The sequence below is a fragment of the Vicugna pacos genome, chromosome 7 (assembly GCF_048564905.1).
Source record: "Vicugna pacos chromosome 7, VicPac4, whole genome shotgun sequence".
Classification (NCBI taxonomy): Eukaryota; Metazoa; Chordata; class Mammalia; order Artiodactyla; family Camelidae; genus Vicugna; species Vicugna pacos.
In genome coordinates this window covers 45,979,345-45,996,358 of record NC_132993.1, presented here as the reverse complement: position 1 = coordinate 45,996,358, position 17,014 = coordinate 45,979,345, and the positions used below count along the sequence as shown (strand labels likewise).

Sequence of the window (17,014 nt, the reverse complement as noted above, 5' to 3'; positions counted from 1 at the left end):
TGTTAAAATCTGGAGCTGATCAAGCACCAAGATTGCCTTTGCTTGTTTTATCTCTTTAATCTCTTTTATCTAGAATGTCCCATTTTCTCCTGTGCTCCTACTCTCTCTCCTTCCTTCTCTTTCTCTTCCCTCCCTCCCTTCTTTCTTTCCTTCTGTCTTTCTCTTTTTCAAGTAACATTCACTTGTTAGAGAAACCTGGCCAGCAGAACTGTAGAGTATCCCTCTTTCTAGATATGTTTGATTGTTTCCTCATAATGTCACTTAACTTGCTCCTATATTCTCTATATTTCCTATATTTTAAAAGCTTAACTAGATTCAACTTAAACATTTTTGGCAAGAATACTTCATGGGTGAAGCTATATGTTACATATCAGAAGCCACGTGGTGTCAGGCCACCCCACCAGCAGTGATGGATACCAAGATAAATCACTGAGTCAAGGTTGTGATGTATAAACCCTTCCCCGGCAGAACCACATTCCACCCTTTTGACCAGCCGGCAATCAGGGATTAATATCTCCACACCACCCAAATATACAATTTCCCAGCAACCCTTCATCTAATGGGTTTAGTATCTAATGGCAATCCTTGCCTGAAAAACTATTTTATTTAAAATAGTGACTTTCCAACTCTGTCTTATCCCTATGCTCGCCAGCTGGCAATCTTCTGTTAAAATAATAGATTTTAAAAAGAGCTTTCTTCATCAACTAGAGGTTATTTGACTACTTTGGAATATATTTCCTACTAGAAAGGATAAATGCTTAACTGTTTACCTTTAATTGTCAATTTCAGAGTAAAGTGTTAGTATAATAGTCACTTCCAAAGGTGGTATGTGAAGTTTTTCAGTGGTAGAACTGAAAGGAATTCCCACTTGCAATGCTTTTCCAGTGAGATTCATTTTATCACCTAAAGCACTCATAACAGGTCACTGCCAAATTAACCTGTAACATAAAGCCAGTTCTGAGAAACTAGATTTCAACATCAACAAGTAAAAGAAAGATCAACATCAATCAAAGAAAAAATTGGTAAACTAGATTAAAAATAGATAAAATTAAAAAATTTTGTGCATCAAAGGACACTATCAACAGAATGAAAATATGAACCATAGAACAGGAGAAAATATTTGCAAATCTTATATCTGATGAGAGTCTAGTATCTAGAGTATACAAAAACCTCTTACACTCAACAAGAAAAAAAAAAACCCCAAATGATTCAATTTGAAAATGAGCAAAGGACTTGAATAGACATTTCTCCAAAGAAAATATCCAAATGGCCAATAAGACCATGGAAAGACGCTCAACATCATGGGTCATTATGGAAACACAAATGAGATATCACTTCACACCTACTGGGATGGTTATAATAATAATTAAAAAAAAACAGATGATAACATTTTCAACCACCAACATTATTTTTACAGTATAATCAGATTAAATTTAATTCTAATTTATGACATCTTTCCTAGTTTTCAGAACTTTCTGTGATTACATTCTTGGTTGGATTTTTCAACCTCAGTGCACCCATGGAATTTTATCACTGGCAATTGGACCTACTTTGATGTGGAGCTAAAATCTTAAGAGCTGCAGGAATAGCAACATTTGTTCATTTATTGTCCTTCATTAGGCAATGGTGACATCAAAGAGAGCAACTTCAGAAGCAGAGATACACCCTTGGAAAAAACAAAGAAACTTCCCTTCATCTTTGAACACCTTGATAGGACTGACCTTGATCTGTCAGCTGCCAAAGTGGTATGATTTGAGTGGTGCACAGAAGAACTTTCAGCTTAAATCTATCCCCACCCACCTTTTCCACTTTGCCTTCTGGGGCTCATGGTTAATTATCTGCAAAACCCCCCATTAAAAAAAGTTTTGTTTTAATTGAAGTATAGTTGATTTACCATGTTGTGTTAGTTTCAGGTGTACAGCAAAGTGATTCAGTTATACATATATGTATTCTTTTTCATATTCTTTTCCGTTATAGATTATTACAAGATACTGAATATAGTTTCCTATGCTATACAGTAGGTCCTTATAATTGTTTATCTATTTTAGATATCATAGTGTGTATATGTTAATCCCAAACTCCTAATTTACCCCTTCTCCCACCCCCTTCTCCTTTCCCCTTTGGTAACCATAGTCCCACAGTTTGTTTTCTAAGTCTGTGAGTCTATTTCTGGTTTGTAAATAAGTTCATTTGTATCATAACCCTCTCCACCCACCCCACCCCCCCATTTTGAAATATCTTCTTTGAACATTTCCTTCACCTTCTTTTGCTCTAGCCCAGGTTCTCAGTGGAGGTAATTTTGCCCCACTCCCCTAGGACATTTTGCAATGTCTGGGGATATTTTTGATTGTCACACTGGAGGTGGTGCTACTAGCAACTAGTGGATAGAGGCCAAGAATGCTGCTAAAGATCCTACATGCACAGACAGCCTCCATAACAAAGAGTCATCAGGCCCCATCAGTAGTGCTGGGGTTGAGATCCCCTGACTGCCCTGAAGGAACTGCTTCCCCTGCAGCCTTCTCAAAAAGTGTCTGTGTTTTCTCGTAACCGGACTTAGAAGTATCTTATCTTATCACTGCTTTCAAACAATTTCCCCCATCTAAATCCTTTAAGAAAATTTCCTTTTGAATTTCATATCAGACTTGAGCACGCACTTCCTCCCCTTACTCCACTGATTTGCGCTTTTTTTTTCACTGTCATTCTCTTCAACGCTGCAGTCTTAAATCTTGGTGATTTCAGTCTCCACATAGATGATCCAGCGTCCTAGACCTTCTCAGTTCCTTGTATTCCTCTCCTGCAAGAATCTTAGTCTCCAGGCCTATCTCAATCACTTGCTCGCTTATCATTGTTGGTCATTGACTTTAATTGCAACTTCTCCATCATTTCAATGCAAGCGGTCCACTTTCTGACCACTACCTCCTATCAGTTTAGCTCATTCTCTCTAGTGGTCTGATTTCCACAAAACTTCAATCTGATTAGGACAGTCAGTCCATTGATCCTCACGTTTTCTTGTCCCTGGTAAAATCCAACCATCCATCTACATAGAGCCTACACCTTGCGGCTGAATGTGGCTGAAGAAAATCATTTAATTATTCAAGCAAACAAACAGAAAAACTGTTCTCTCATCAAGTTTATGACCTCTAGCCTCAAGTGGGCCCTTAATGCTACCCAGCAATATAGATCCATATTTACTCTCCTCTACTAGACAACTATTTTATTTCTTTACTCTTTCTTTTTTTTCAGCTTTATTGAGGTATAATTGCAAAATAAAATTGTAATATATTAAAAGTATACAACATGATGATTTGATATACATATACATTGTGAAAGGATTCCCACCATCAAATTAATTAACACATCCATCGCCTCATATATTTACTTTTTTTCATCTTGGTGAGAACACTTAAGTTCAACCCTCTTAGCAAATGTCAACTATAAAATACAATACAATACTATTACCAACCATAGTCACCATTTTACACTTTAGAAAGTCACATTCTTATTCATCTTATAACTGAAAGTTTGTACCCTTTTACCAGCCTTTTCCCTATTTCCCCCACCTCCCAGCCCTTGGCAACCACCATTCTACTTTCTGTTTCTATGAGGTTTTTTTTTTTTTTAAGATTCCATATATAAGTGATACTGTGCAGTATTTGTCTTTGTCTGTCTAGCTTATTTCACTCAGCACGATGCCCTTTTTTTTAAGATTCCATATGTAAGTGATACTGTGCAGTATTTGTCTTTTTCTGTCTAGCTTATTCCACTTAGCACGATGCCCTCAAATTTCATCCATGTCATCACAATGGCAGGATTTCCTTCTTTTTTAAGGCTGAATGATATTCCATTGTATATATACACCATATTTTCTTTATCCACTCATCTGTCAATGGATACTTAGCTTGTTTTCATACCTTGACTATTGTGACTAATGCTGCAATGAACATGGAATATATACCCAGAAGTGGAATTGCTGGATCCTATGGTAGTTCTAAGTTTAATTTTTTGAGGAAACGCCATACCATTTTCCATAGTCGTTGTACCAGTTTACATTCCCACCAATAGTGCACTAGGGTTCCCTTTCTCCCACATCCTTATCGAAACTTGTTATTGCTTGTCTTTTTGAGAATAGTCATTCTTACACTTGTGAGGAGATATCTCATTGCAGTTTTGATTTGCATTTCTCTCATGATTAGTAATATTGAGCATCCTTTCTTGCACCTGTTGGCCATTTATATGTCTTCTTTGAAAGAATGTCTATTCAGGTCCTTTGCCCGTTTTAAATTGGGTTATTTGACTCTGAATCGCTTGTATGTTTTGGATATTAACCCCTTATCAGATACATGGTTTGCAAATATTTTCTCCTTTTCTGTAGATGCCTTTCCATTTTGTTGATGATTTCTTTTGCTGTGCAGAAGCTTTATTGTGATTTTGTTGAATCAACTTTTGTTAAGTAGAGCCCCAGGGTGCCATATGGTTCAATAAAAGACCACAAGGAAAACTGAGATAGAGAAGATTATTACTTACAGGTCCTGGAGAAAGTACATAGCACGAGGCCTTATGGGGCCACACAGGGAGGGTCCAGGCAGGGTATAGGCAGTGAAAGCGACAGGACCTGGGGCACGTGCCTTTATTAGTGTCCAAAGGTAGAGTGCTTCGGGATTCCGGGGTTAAGGCTGGATTGGTCAATTCAAACAACAGAGAGTGGGATTTTGGTAAACTTTAAGGACTATTTTATCTAAGGTATGCACAAAAGGAAGGCCCTGGGAGGCAGAGGAAATTGTTTATCACAAAGGCTGTTGGAGGAGTCATATCAGGAATTTACTTTTGTATTTGACTCTGGAGGTTGCTATCTAGGGCAGTTGTCTGCATGAGGGGCTTGTGTCAGGTTAAAGACCCCAAAAGGTCATTTGGCCAAACAAAAATGGATGGGATGCCAAGGCAGCAATACCATGGGGTAGCTTAATTAAACTCTCAACAATCCATCCTGTAATGCCTCAACATCAGGAATACACAATCACTTGTACAGCAGATATGTTAAAGGACACGGGGATTATTTTCAGAAGCCATTGTAAAGCACATTTAACCAAGGCAGTAATGATGGAGCCTGTGACAAATAGACTTGCTACTGTTTGAAATACAGTTTAGCCATTGCCCCCAGGAGAATGGAGCGAGCCATGACAACAAATCAGGAACCTTGAGGAGTGTGGGAACTTGTTGAAATATTTTAGTTATATGATGTAAGGTGTGCAAACCTTGACATAACTTATAAAGGTTGGCCTGTACCTTGTCCTGAGTTGTTCCTGTACATGCAGCGACAGATGCCCTGTGAGGAACAGCCAATAGGAAATCTAACACCCCGTTGATTGTTCATCATCTTTTATGCTAGTGAGTCATCAGACTCAGAGTATAGTATAGCATCTGCCTGTGTTGGTTAGGGTGACTGATAATTGCTGGGTGGTTTTTAATATTTGATCTGCTTGCTGGGCTAGGGTGGAAGCACCTGTTCATAGGCCTGCCAGTCCAGTGGTGAGAGCCAGTCTGAATAGGATAGGGATGAGAATGGCTCTTTTGGTACATGGACTGGTTGTTTCTTGTATTGCAGGCGCTCAAGGTGCTCCGGGCTCACAGATTTGGGCAGACCGAAGAACCCTCATGGAGCCATGGGTATCTCTGACATGCCTTTATTGCGGATTCAATGGCAGTGGTGGCAGCAGCGGAAAATCCCGTCCGCCTTATATAGCAAGGCAAACAAAACCGGTATCTAGCCAACTACATGAACTATGTGGACTAACCATTGCACTTGTGCAGCGCAAGTTGTCATTACATAACAGGGGTATTGTGCATGCAGGATAATATTGCTGCATCACTGGGCACTTGTTGTCCAACGAGGGGGCCTAACTGACTCCATTTTCCCTACATTTCTGTAGCAGAGAAATGCCAAGACGGTAAAGGGTGGCTGGGATAGTAAAGGTAACAACAGTGTTGCAGTAATAGGGGTCATCTTGTGGATTGCTTGCATATGGGGCAAGATCAAATGGACTTGCTCCTGGCCTCTTGAGTTAGGTCCACAAAAAAAAGTTTGAATGAGGCATTGTTTACCATTAAGGGACAGTGAACATAAAGGGTGAGGTTCTGCCTTTCGTGTTCTAGTAGAATTGTTAGCCTTTTGAAAGTACTCCCATGGGGAGTTAATTATTTTGATACTTGCCCACAGGGTGCCCCATTTAGGGTCTAGATTAGAGGGTTAGTTTAGCCTAAATGAGGCTCGTGGTATTTTGGAAGGAATTAACACAAGGGGCTGATCACTAGGAAGAACTGCAGGATAGACAGCCCTACATGGGCTGTTGGTGTGACCCTGTGTGTTAATAGACCCCTACATAGTTTTACTTGCGAGGTCTGGGCTGCTATCTTGAAGGTATGTATAAATATAGTTTTGTCAGATCTGGCCCACTTAGTTGTGGTGTGGGGCAGGGTTGTGGTTTACAATGGGAGGGGCTTATGGATAATATGTGGGGAAGAGTGGAGGTAGCAATTTTGAGTGCAGAGGAAGTGCTGGTGGTCATGGTGGGAATAACAAGGGATATTGGGTCTGTTGTGGGTTCATCATGTGAAAAGCGAAAGCTGTAATCTAGTACACTGAGCAGTGAACGCAGCCGCAAGAGGTCTCTAACTGTGGAATCCAAATAGGGTAAGCCAGGGGTGTTGCACTAAAGTGCCTTATTGTGGCTGGTGCGGTTGAGAATACCTTGTTTGGCTTACCATAAAGGTGAAATGATGTCTCGTGCTTCAGGGGGTTTAGAGTTTTGCAAGTGTTTTGATAGAGGGAAGGTTCATGAGGCAAGCAGTTAGCTGTTTTGGGGAAATAGTTTTATATTTCAATGTTTTTCAAGGGGAGGTAATTAGGTTTATTTATTTATTTTTAATGGAGGTGCTGGAGTTTGACCCAGGATCTCATGCATGTTAAGCATGTGCTCTACCACTGAGCTATATCTATCCCCCACACACCCGGAGAAATAGTATTCCATGGGGCCCTCAGGGTTAGTCCAGTGAAGGCATTTTTGTATCTCTGCCTGGAGGTTAATAGTCATCATAGTCATTTCCTTCCTGGTGTGGAGGCCATCTGAGAAGGGAAAGTCCCAGTGTCCAGGGAGGTTGGAGTGTATTGCCTTCCTCGTCTTCCTCTTGGGTTGTGGTGTCACCATCTGTGATGCAGTCTTCTCCACGGTGAGCTCTTGGGCTGGGGCCATGTCCTCTGAGGTGTTGATGTTCTTGGGGTTGGTGGAGGCCAGCTCAGGGAAGCATAGCTTCCCAGGTAGGGATCCATGAAGGACAGGAGTAGCTGGCTAGAGTTAAATTCTCTGCATATGGTCCATACATACGCTCCAGGCCTGGCTCAGGATGGAGCTGCAAGAATGGGCTCCACTGCTAGCTGAGCAGATCTCAGTGATCTCTGTCAGAGGTGGAGCATATGATGTCCCTGACCGAGCTTGGTGGGGACTCCAGCCACAATTTATATAGGTTCTGGGCACACTGATAGGCTAATTGGAAGGACATTTTGTGGATAGCAGCTTTACAATCCAGAGATCACCCTGTTAAAATTATAGTAAGTTCATTAGCATACAAACCTGTCAACTGGATGAGTTTGATTTGGTTATGCTGGGAGGGCCATTCTGCCTGGGATACAGTTTGAAGCATGATATGAAGAGGGAGTGACTCATTTAAGCATTAGTTCCATTGGTACTATTTAAAGTAGAGGGATGTGAGCCCTGGGTCAGAATCCACACCTGGGGCTCCCTCACTGTAGCCCTTCTAACAGGGCCTTTCAGCATCTGGTGCTTAGCCATCCTGTGGTGCATTTGTGCACCTGGCTGATTTTACTTTAGCACATCTGAGACAGAGTTAGGCCTGACGGGATCTATTAGCAACCCTATTAACCAGGCTGTAGGCAATAAGAGTGACAATCACTGCAAAGGAGAACATTTGCTTTTGACTAGCTTTCAGGACCTCCTTTGGGGTGAGCAATTTAAATACTGATCAAAGGCTGAATGTACTTGCTTTGGAACAAGAGGTCATTTAACTCTTCCTTTAAGGTTGGGTTGGGAGGATCTGTGCTGAGTCTACTGACAGCACTGTAGATCCCAGGGTTTCTGCTTGGATTTCATTTCCTAATGTGACTGGCATCCACTAGGTGGAGGGCCTCTTTTCCTCTCTCTGAGATCCACACAGTTCTACTAGTGAAACCTCAAGCTGCAATTTCAATCTTCTGGAAAAATTTTGATGAGTTCGGTTTACTTAATCAGCCTTTATAACCTGAATAGTGAGGCAAAGCCTATGGCCTTAACTTCGAGCCTGGTAATAGAGCATCGTTTGAGCCAATAAAATCTGTGTAATCATGATCTCCGTGCATTTTAGTAGGGGTTGTCTTCTTGGGTTCTGTATTATAAGAGGGTCAAATTGCAAAATCTGTCCTCCATGGAGTCACTAGCATGTGGAAGATGGCGAGATGATTAAAAAATCAAAACAGCAAAGGGAGCATTCATTTGGTGAGCTCATGTGAACTCTCTGATGGCTTGGAACGGTGCCTGGTACAAAGCAGATTCAATACATATTTACTTTGATAGAATGAATGGGATGTGCCTGAAAGTCTACCCCTGCCACTTCTCTGAATTAACATGTTGCTCAGTTATTTGGGAGCTTAGTAGATTATAATATACTGACCCACTTAGATTTTCAAATCTTATCAAGGAATTCATTTTGCATATTCTTTACCACCAGAAGAGGGCAGGCTTAGAGGGAAGAGTAGGTAAGAGACTGCAATCAGTCATACATGTAGGACCCTACCTGATTTGGAGACTCAAAGCCACCAGGTGGCAGTATGAGCATGCCGGAAACCCAAGGTCAGGGATCCAGATTATAGGAGGGTCTCTGAATGCAGGTCAGTGCCCCAAACATACACATTTCCCTATTTTTTTCTCTTAAATTACAGTCAGTTACAATGTGTCAATTTCTGGTGTACAGCACAATGTCCTGGTCGTGCATTTATATACATATATTTGTTTTCATATACTTTTTCATTAAAGGTTATTACAAGATACTGAACATAGTTACCTGTGCCCTATTTTTTTTTTTTTCTTTTGGTCATGGTGGTTTTCCTTTCCACCTTCTCTTACGGAAAACTCAGAACCCTTTTGTACTCATTTTGAATGTCTTCCCTTCATTAAGCTTTGTTTTTTGTTTTGGTGTAATCCTCTTCCTTACCTCTGTCATCTCAACTGGTCACTGATGTCCTACGCCCGAGATGAGTGTTTTTCTTTCTTATACTTGGTGGCTGGCCTGCATCCTTACATTTTGCTAAAAATTATTTCAAATCCTTTGTCACAGAGGTAAGGTGAAAATTTATGCAGTGAATATGGGGAGGTGAGTAGCTTTGTGGATACGAGTATGAATTTGGAGGTCAGACACACATGGCTATGTATCTTTGCTTTACACCTTACTGGCTGTGAGATCTTGGGCATGTTACTTCTCTGAACCTCAATTTTCTCATCTCTTAAATGGGAATAATAGCTACATGATACAGTTATAAAAAATAAACAGAGACAATGTATGTAAGGTACATCACAGTAAGTGCTTGATAAATCATTACTGTGTAGTAGAGCAAATTCCCTAAATTACCTAATCAAAATCTAAAAAGATAAAACAGCCCAGAACAACAGGCCAAATCTATAAGGTGAAATTTGTAAGCTTAAATTTGACACTAATTTGTGAATCCCAACTCTCCTTTTTATTATCTGTGACCTAGGACAAGTTACTCAAACTTTTAAAGCCTTAGTTTCCTCATATAGTGGTATTTTAAAATAAGATTCTTCCTGTCCCCTTAGTGAGTTTACATGAGTCTCCTCAAAATGACTTTAAATGAGTCCCCCCAAAATGTTACTAGTTATCCCAAATTCCAAAGTGGTGGGTAAGAAGACCAAATCAGAAGTTGAGGAGGCGGTTGAGCAGATTCCCCAACCTGAACTGACCACACCCCATCCCCAGGGGAAGGCTGGGGGTTAGAAGAGGATGTTTGGAGAGAACTGTCACTGTCAGTATCCTGTGAGGTCTTAACCACCGAAGTGAGGTCCCTCTCATGCTTTGCATTTAGTTTCATGTGTCTTTATTCTCCTTTTGTCTGGCAAGTTCTTCAGCAATTTTTGCTTCTCATGACCTTGACACTTTTAAGGTTATAGGCCATTTATTTTGCAGACCATCACTTAATTTGAGTTTATTGAATATTTCCTTGTGATTAGATTGAAAATTTGCATGCTTAGCAGGAATACTTCACAAGTGATGCTGTGCTCTTCTTAGTACATTACATCAAGAGGCACGTGGTGTCAGTTTGTCCCATCATTGTTCACGTTAAGTTTGATTGCTGGATGAGGTGGTGTCTGCCAGATTTCTCCACCAGAAAGTAACAATTTTCCCATTTGTAATGAATAACTATTTTGAAAGGAGATATTTCGAGACCCCCTAAATCTCCTTGTCCTCATCAAACTTTCACCAACTATGTTTAACATCCACTGATGATTATTGCCTGAATCAGTTAGTGTTGGATGATTGCAAAGTGAGAAGTTGGAAGTCAGCCTATTACATGGGACTGGATATTTTAATTACTGAACTAAGACTTCCAGAAGCCTAAGAAGCAGACTTTTTATTTTCTAAGCGTGACTGCAAAAGTCACACGACTTGCCTTAGATTTCATCCCAACAGAACTGGTTTGAATGGAAAGTGGAGAAAAGAAAGACAGTAGTTTTTCCAGTTATAACTGATAAGTCCCATCTGATTAGTGTATCAGCCATAATCAGATCTAATATGACATAATAATAATGCCTACTTCTTAGATTGTTGAGGAAAGTGTGGTAGTGCAAGTAAAATGCTAAGCACCTCTTGGTGTGCACACTCCTTTGCATTGTGACTTGTTGCTCCTCCTAGCAAGAAGTGAAGTCTGTTTACCTACCTCCTTCAGTCTGAGCTGGCTTGTTTGTGGTTTTAGCCAAGAGAATGTGGGAGAGCTGTCATTGTGGGAGATCTGAGCCTGGGTTTTAAGAAGTCTTGCAGCTTCTGCTCTTGCTTTTTTGCTGTCCTGATGCTATTGGTAAAATAGTTTCGACTCCTTGGGGACAAGAGACCCTGTGGGGAGACCTGGAGCTCACAACCAGGACAACCACTAGACACAGGAGTGAGGCTGTCTTAGACGACCCAGTGACAGTCGAGCTGCCAGATGATTACAGTTGCGTAAGTGATTCCAAGTAAAAGAAGAACCACAGCAGAAGAACCACACAGCTGTGCCGAGCTCAAGTTGTTGATCCTCAGAATTGATGGACCTCTGAAAAGAGAAGATGTGGCCAAGTGGGGGTGGGTGGGGAGTTGAAGGGAATGGTGTTGAGTTGGGGGCTCAAGGTGGAAAGAGGAATGATTATGTTTGAGGGTCTTGTCCCAAAGGATAGGACTTAGGCCGAGAGGTGGATGTCATAGGAAGTAAGATTAAAAAAAAAAAAAATATATATATATATATATATATATATGTAGAAGAAATTTAAGCAGAATTTCCCTAAAATGAGATAAACTTCCTTTGAAAGTTGTGAGTTTACTGTCACGGGAGGAATTTTTTTAAAAAGGCTGGATGACCGTTACGTGTGAGGGTGATGTATATGAGATGGATTTAGGTCACACATGATTCCCTTCCACTCTTAAAGTTCTTGGATTCAGAGAGAACTCCTCTACACATCAGTTTGGCCTGGCAGTTCTGAAAATACTTTCCTTTTAGTATTCACTATAGTAACAATTTTAACAGTTTTCTACAAGTTTACAGCAACAAAGATGATTCATTGCAAACATCTGTCAAAGCTATTGCTTTTTGTCCTTTGCTTTATAAAATGGCAGAGTTTAAGCTCCTGAACAAACTGCTCTCTTCTTCTGAGTCCCTTAGAATTTTATAAATTCTAATAATTAAAAAAATTCAAAGACTCATTTTTTCACACATTAACATCTCTGAAATCAGGATGTGTCTGCATTCACCAGCAGCCAGGTGGCAGTTGGGACATAGATATAATTATCAGTAATTATGGTCATAGCTGTTCAAATTGTCATGACTTCAAATAAATTAAATACATTATTGGTACCATGCATGTTGGATGTAACTGATGTTCAGAGTGACTTACAGAATGGATGCCAGTAATTTGGTAGAGAATCCCAGAGACAATTGGAAGCACTCTTTTAAGCAATGCTGCATCACCAATATTCTTGGTGGCATGGAACTTGAGATTGTATAGAAAAAACCCAAGCATTGTGTCAGAGTTTAATTGGAAGCAATTTTCTCCCATTGTAATTGAAAAAATGAGGATGAATTTTATAACTGATGGCATCAATTGATACTGATGAACTACAATGGCTATTAACTCAGCTAACTTGTACTGCACTTACTATGTGTTGGCCAGCATATTATGAAGGGTTTTACATGGATTATCTCGGTTTTATCTTCACTGGAACTCTACAAGATAGGTATGTTTATTATCCACATTTTTACAAATGAAGAAACTGAGGCCCAGAGAAACTAACATTCCCCGGGTTTTGCCCTTGGTAAGGGATGGAGGCAGGATTCAAACTCAGGCAGTTCGGTTTTAGAGCAAGAGTTTTTAAGTACTACATAGAACTGTTTCCCATTAGCAATAACAGTTTTTTTGGCCCATAGCATATACTATCTTCTTTTGAAATTTCTTCTTTATATGTTTTGTCTCCCCATCTAGGCCTTAAGGATCATTAGGTCAAGAATCTTTTCTTTCCCCCTCACATCTGGGTCTTTTACATCCTATCACTGTGCCTAGTTAATGGTTATTAAATGTCCTGGGATTGAATAGAAATTGACACTCTGTGTTCTGACTTGGTCTTCGGTGATAGCCTTCCTCTGGGGGCTATGTCAGGGCTAATTTAGTTGCAAAAGACAGAAACTATAGTGGAATTGTGTCCTTTTTTTTGATAATGCCGTATCCAAGGCCTTCCACCTGAAGAATCTCTCATTAGATGGCAGCTTTTGGGGAGTCTGTGCTGTGCTCCCTTCCTTGACTGCTCCAAAAGAGAGTTCCTTCCTCTCCTACACTTTGTAGCTGGAGCACTGGCAGGTGGCCTTAGGCGTGACCTGCAGCTTCTTTAAGTTTGGAGCAAATGATGCAAAGGTAAGAAATCATTAAGATTCATTAAATGTACCTGCAGAGGCTAGCAGTGTTGCATAGCAGTGGTAGAGGTGTTCTGGCCAGCCTATCCTTGTTGAAAGACAATTTTTGGGCCACTCCAACGACACCTCAGTTTCTATCCATTTTCTCAGTTTGGTTCTATAGCCTCTTCTTTATTCATTGAGCTCCATTTTTTTTTTAAGATAATTAGTTCCTGTTGCCTGTAATCGAGAAATTCTACTGACCCCTTCAATCAAGACGACTTCAGGCAAGACAAATTTATTACAGGGATACAGAAGTGTCTCATGAAACTCATTTCAGATAGGCCTTCCCTGACTACCCTGTATACAATAGTTCCTGCCCCCTCATCCTCTTATCTTGCTTTACTTTTCCTCATTGCATTTATCATATCTAGACATAGCACCCATTTGTTTATTGACGTCACTGGACTGTCTCTCCACAAGAGCAGGGACTTTGATGGCTCGCTGCTATTTCCCCAGTATGGCACATTACTGAATGGATACTTAAATACACGAATACAAGATGCTCATAAGGGACTGGGATTGAAAATTAGAAAACCGTCAGGGCCTGGGCAGTTTCTCTCCCAGGGGTCAGTCTCTAGGGCTATATGTTTGTGCATATCTTCCTTTCTCTTCCCATCTGCTTTTTTGCTTCTCTCTACAGGCTAAAATGGAAGGAGGGAGGGATACAGAGAAACAAGATGCCTAAACCAGAGGTTTCTAAACCCAATGGCTCATTAGAATCGTCATTTTAAAAACATTGATTCCTGGGTCTCATGAAAGACCCCCTGTATCAAAATTTCCACAGTGGGGCTCTGAGATCTATCGTTTTAAAATCCATGTTTAGCCAGCCAGTCACTGAATTGTAGATGGGTCTCTGAGAACCTCTGTTTTAAACAAATCAAGCTTTCCCCAAAATGTTGTTTAGAGTTGACATCTTCAACAAATGTTCGCTGAGAACACGTAATATTAGCCAGGCATAGGTGTAGGTGCTAAGAGACTAGGGAAGAAAACTAAAGTCTTTGACATTGTTGTGGTTGATCCCATACACAGGAAAAGGGAGGGAAATGCATTCTTTTTTTTTTAATTGAAGTATAGTCAGTTTATAATATCATGCTAGTTTTCGGTGTACAGCATAGTGATTCAGTTATACACACATGTACTCCTTTTCATGTTCTTTTTCATTACAGGCTATTACAAGGTATTGAATATAGTTCCCTGTGCTATACAGTAGAACCTTGTTGTTTCCTTCTTTTTTTTATTCATTTCGTTTCATTATCCAGAAAACAGGCTGGTAGGTACTATTATTATAAGGGTAGAGTCCTAGATGAGATATCATAAGATCTAATTTCTGAATTTTCTTTTTTTTGGGGGGGGTGCAATAGGAGGTAATTAGATTTATTTATTTATTTTTAATGGAGATAACTTGGGATTGAACCCAGGACCTCATGCATGCTAAGCATGTGTTCTACCACTTGAGCTATACCTTCCCCCCTTAAAAGATCTAACTTCTAATCTTGCCTCCGCCATCTACAGGGTATGTCTTCTTGGGCTTGTCATGGCCTTAGTTTCCTCAGCTAAGAACTGAGATAGTATCTTCCCTGTGTACCTCTCAGAGAGTTACAACAATTAGATGATAATGCAAAAATGCTTTGAGAATTACACAAAAGTCATCACTACGTTTTCCCCACAGACCCTATAGTTCCCATACATTATTTAGAACACTTTGGTTATGTGTTCCCAACCATCACAGTGAGAACAATAGCATTCCAAAGTTAATGATGTCCTCTTGTGATTGAACTTCACTTCTCTACCACCTGGTTTGAGTTAAGTGCGTTATAAACATTATACACCTTGAGTTTCTATAACTTTCATTTCGTATGAAATTTCGTATCATTGGGTAATATCTTCATTGCTCTTTAATTACTTACCTTGTTAACTTGTTTTTTCAACCCCTGCTCATAAAATCATCAGTCACAGGCCTGTTTTGTGTTTGCCATGTGTTCTCCAAGGCACTGGGTACAAAGGTGGGCCATTGGGGCTCCAAAAATACCTGTCTATGGAAGGACTGAATAGATAAGGTTATTTGTATGATAACAGTGCGTGCCCTATTCTCATCAGCCATAGGAGCAGGGAGGCAGGGAAGGAGGAGAGACTGTGGTTAATGCCTGCATTAAAGTCTTTTTCTTCATTCCCTCCCTCTCACTTCTTGTGGAATCTCAGAGAGATGGCTGACAGGATGTGGGTGGGAATAGACGGATCTGACAGGGACTAGAGTTTCAAGGCTGCATCTATCTGTTCTATCTGTTCTGCTAAAGGATTGATCTGAGTAGTGTACAATGGGGAATGTAAGGGAGTGTATTGGAATGTGTGAATTTTATAGCACATGATAAAGTGGAACTTTACAACAGACAAAGCTCTTGGGATTGTAAGAATTAAAATACAATAATGGTGGGTAATACTTAGACCAAAATATGAATACAGTTCTGCACTATGTAACATCTTTTCTCTGAATTTGCAGTGTTGGACATCTTGATTGACAAGATCTCATAATCTATTTGAGAAAGAGTAAGTAGAGAGACACCTAAACATTTTTAAGGAATGGGTAAACTAAGACATAGCCAAAGCCTTGGAATTTATCAAACACAATTATTAAAAATTGAATCTATTTTTTCTAATTTAGGATATTTGGAGGCTTTAATTTCTAAATCTAACTCCTTACCTGGAAAAAATATATAGTAATGAGTATTAAATGCAATAACATTCATCATTTTATTTATTTTACATGGGATAATTATTCTGAATTTTATAACAATGAACAAAATATAGGTAATTTTTGTGGTGAACAAGTTAGCAAAAAAAGAAAAATACATATTTGCACCTTCTGTTTGGTTAAAATCCATCTCCCTAAGTGTGGATAATCCTCTGCTAGGAAATATAATGGTTATTATGATTGATAATTTGAATGTTCATCTTTGCCTTTTTGCAGTTTACATCTGGGAGTTTAAATGGGTAAGATCTGCTTTCTGTAAAGGAAGGCCTAAATTTGAACTGGGCAAGATATGATGAGCTCTTAGCATAAGGGCAGAGAGTTAAAATACTTGTCTTGGCTCAAACTCTATTACATTTTTGATTAGGAGCTTTTCCTATGGTTAGCAGGCTCCTTCCACATTCCCAAACCCCAAAGAAGAGAGGCAGGTCAGGGCCTTCCTTCCCTAGCCTGTCAGACCCCCCTGCCCCAGACCACACCCTTTGGACCGCCATGTGAAAAAATAGAACTGTCCACGAAGGGTCAGGTGCATCACAGAAACATATCACAATGTAGGAGGAACAAAGACACTGTTAACTTGAATGTGCCCCTCAAAGCCCAATGGAAGGCGCTGCCAGTTTTAGGCCTTTCCAATAATGGTGTCCTTCAGGGAGGCCTCCTAAATTTCTGACCCATTTGTCCCTCCTCCTGTTCTTCTCCCTATTTCAAACTCTCAAGGAAGAGCCACCATTTCCACACAGGTTTAGCCTAGAGTTCTTTTCATGGTCTCAGCAAATCTGAGCAATACTTCAGGCCTGAGTTGTGTCAGGCTCTACCTCATAAGAGTAGAACTAGGTACTCCAATTCCAATTCCTTCTCCCAGTTCAGTTTCTATCTCTTCCTGGGAGACAACACAATTCACCTCTGCGAAAGCTATTTTTCTTATTAGCATGAGTAGCCTTGTCTTTTAGGAATAAATTACCTTCTCCTCTATGACACTGCTGACAAGGCACATTCCTACCTGAGGCCCCATGCGA

General features: G+C 40.1%; 1 protein-coding gene across 6 annotated transcripts in view; it reads left to right on the top strand.

Annotated features, from left to right (window-relative positions):
- Window positions 1-17,014, top strand: part of CCDC126 (coiled-coil domain containing 126) — a 56,217-nt gene that overhangs the window by 2,400 nt on the left and 36,803 nt on the right. For 2 of the 6 annotated variants that reach the window (XR_012074410.1, XM_072964840.1), the window contains exons 2-4: window positions 1,621-1,745; window positions 5,603-5,757; window positions 15,750-15,796. Coding sequence is in view for 1 of the 6 variants with exons in the window: in XM_072964840.1 (XP_072820941.1) it covers window positions 1,624-1,745; window positions 5,603-5,757; window positions 15,750-15,781 (309 nt within the window). In the remaining 5 variants the exon portion in view is untranslated. Of the gene's footprint in view, window positions 1-1,620; window positions 1,746-5,602; window positions 5,758-15,749; window positions 15,797-17,014 lie in introns of those variants that run through there. The other 4 variants (XM_072964834.1, XM_072964835.1, XM_072964837.1 and 1 more) reach the window with 3 other exon arrangements.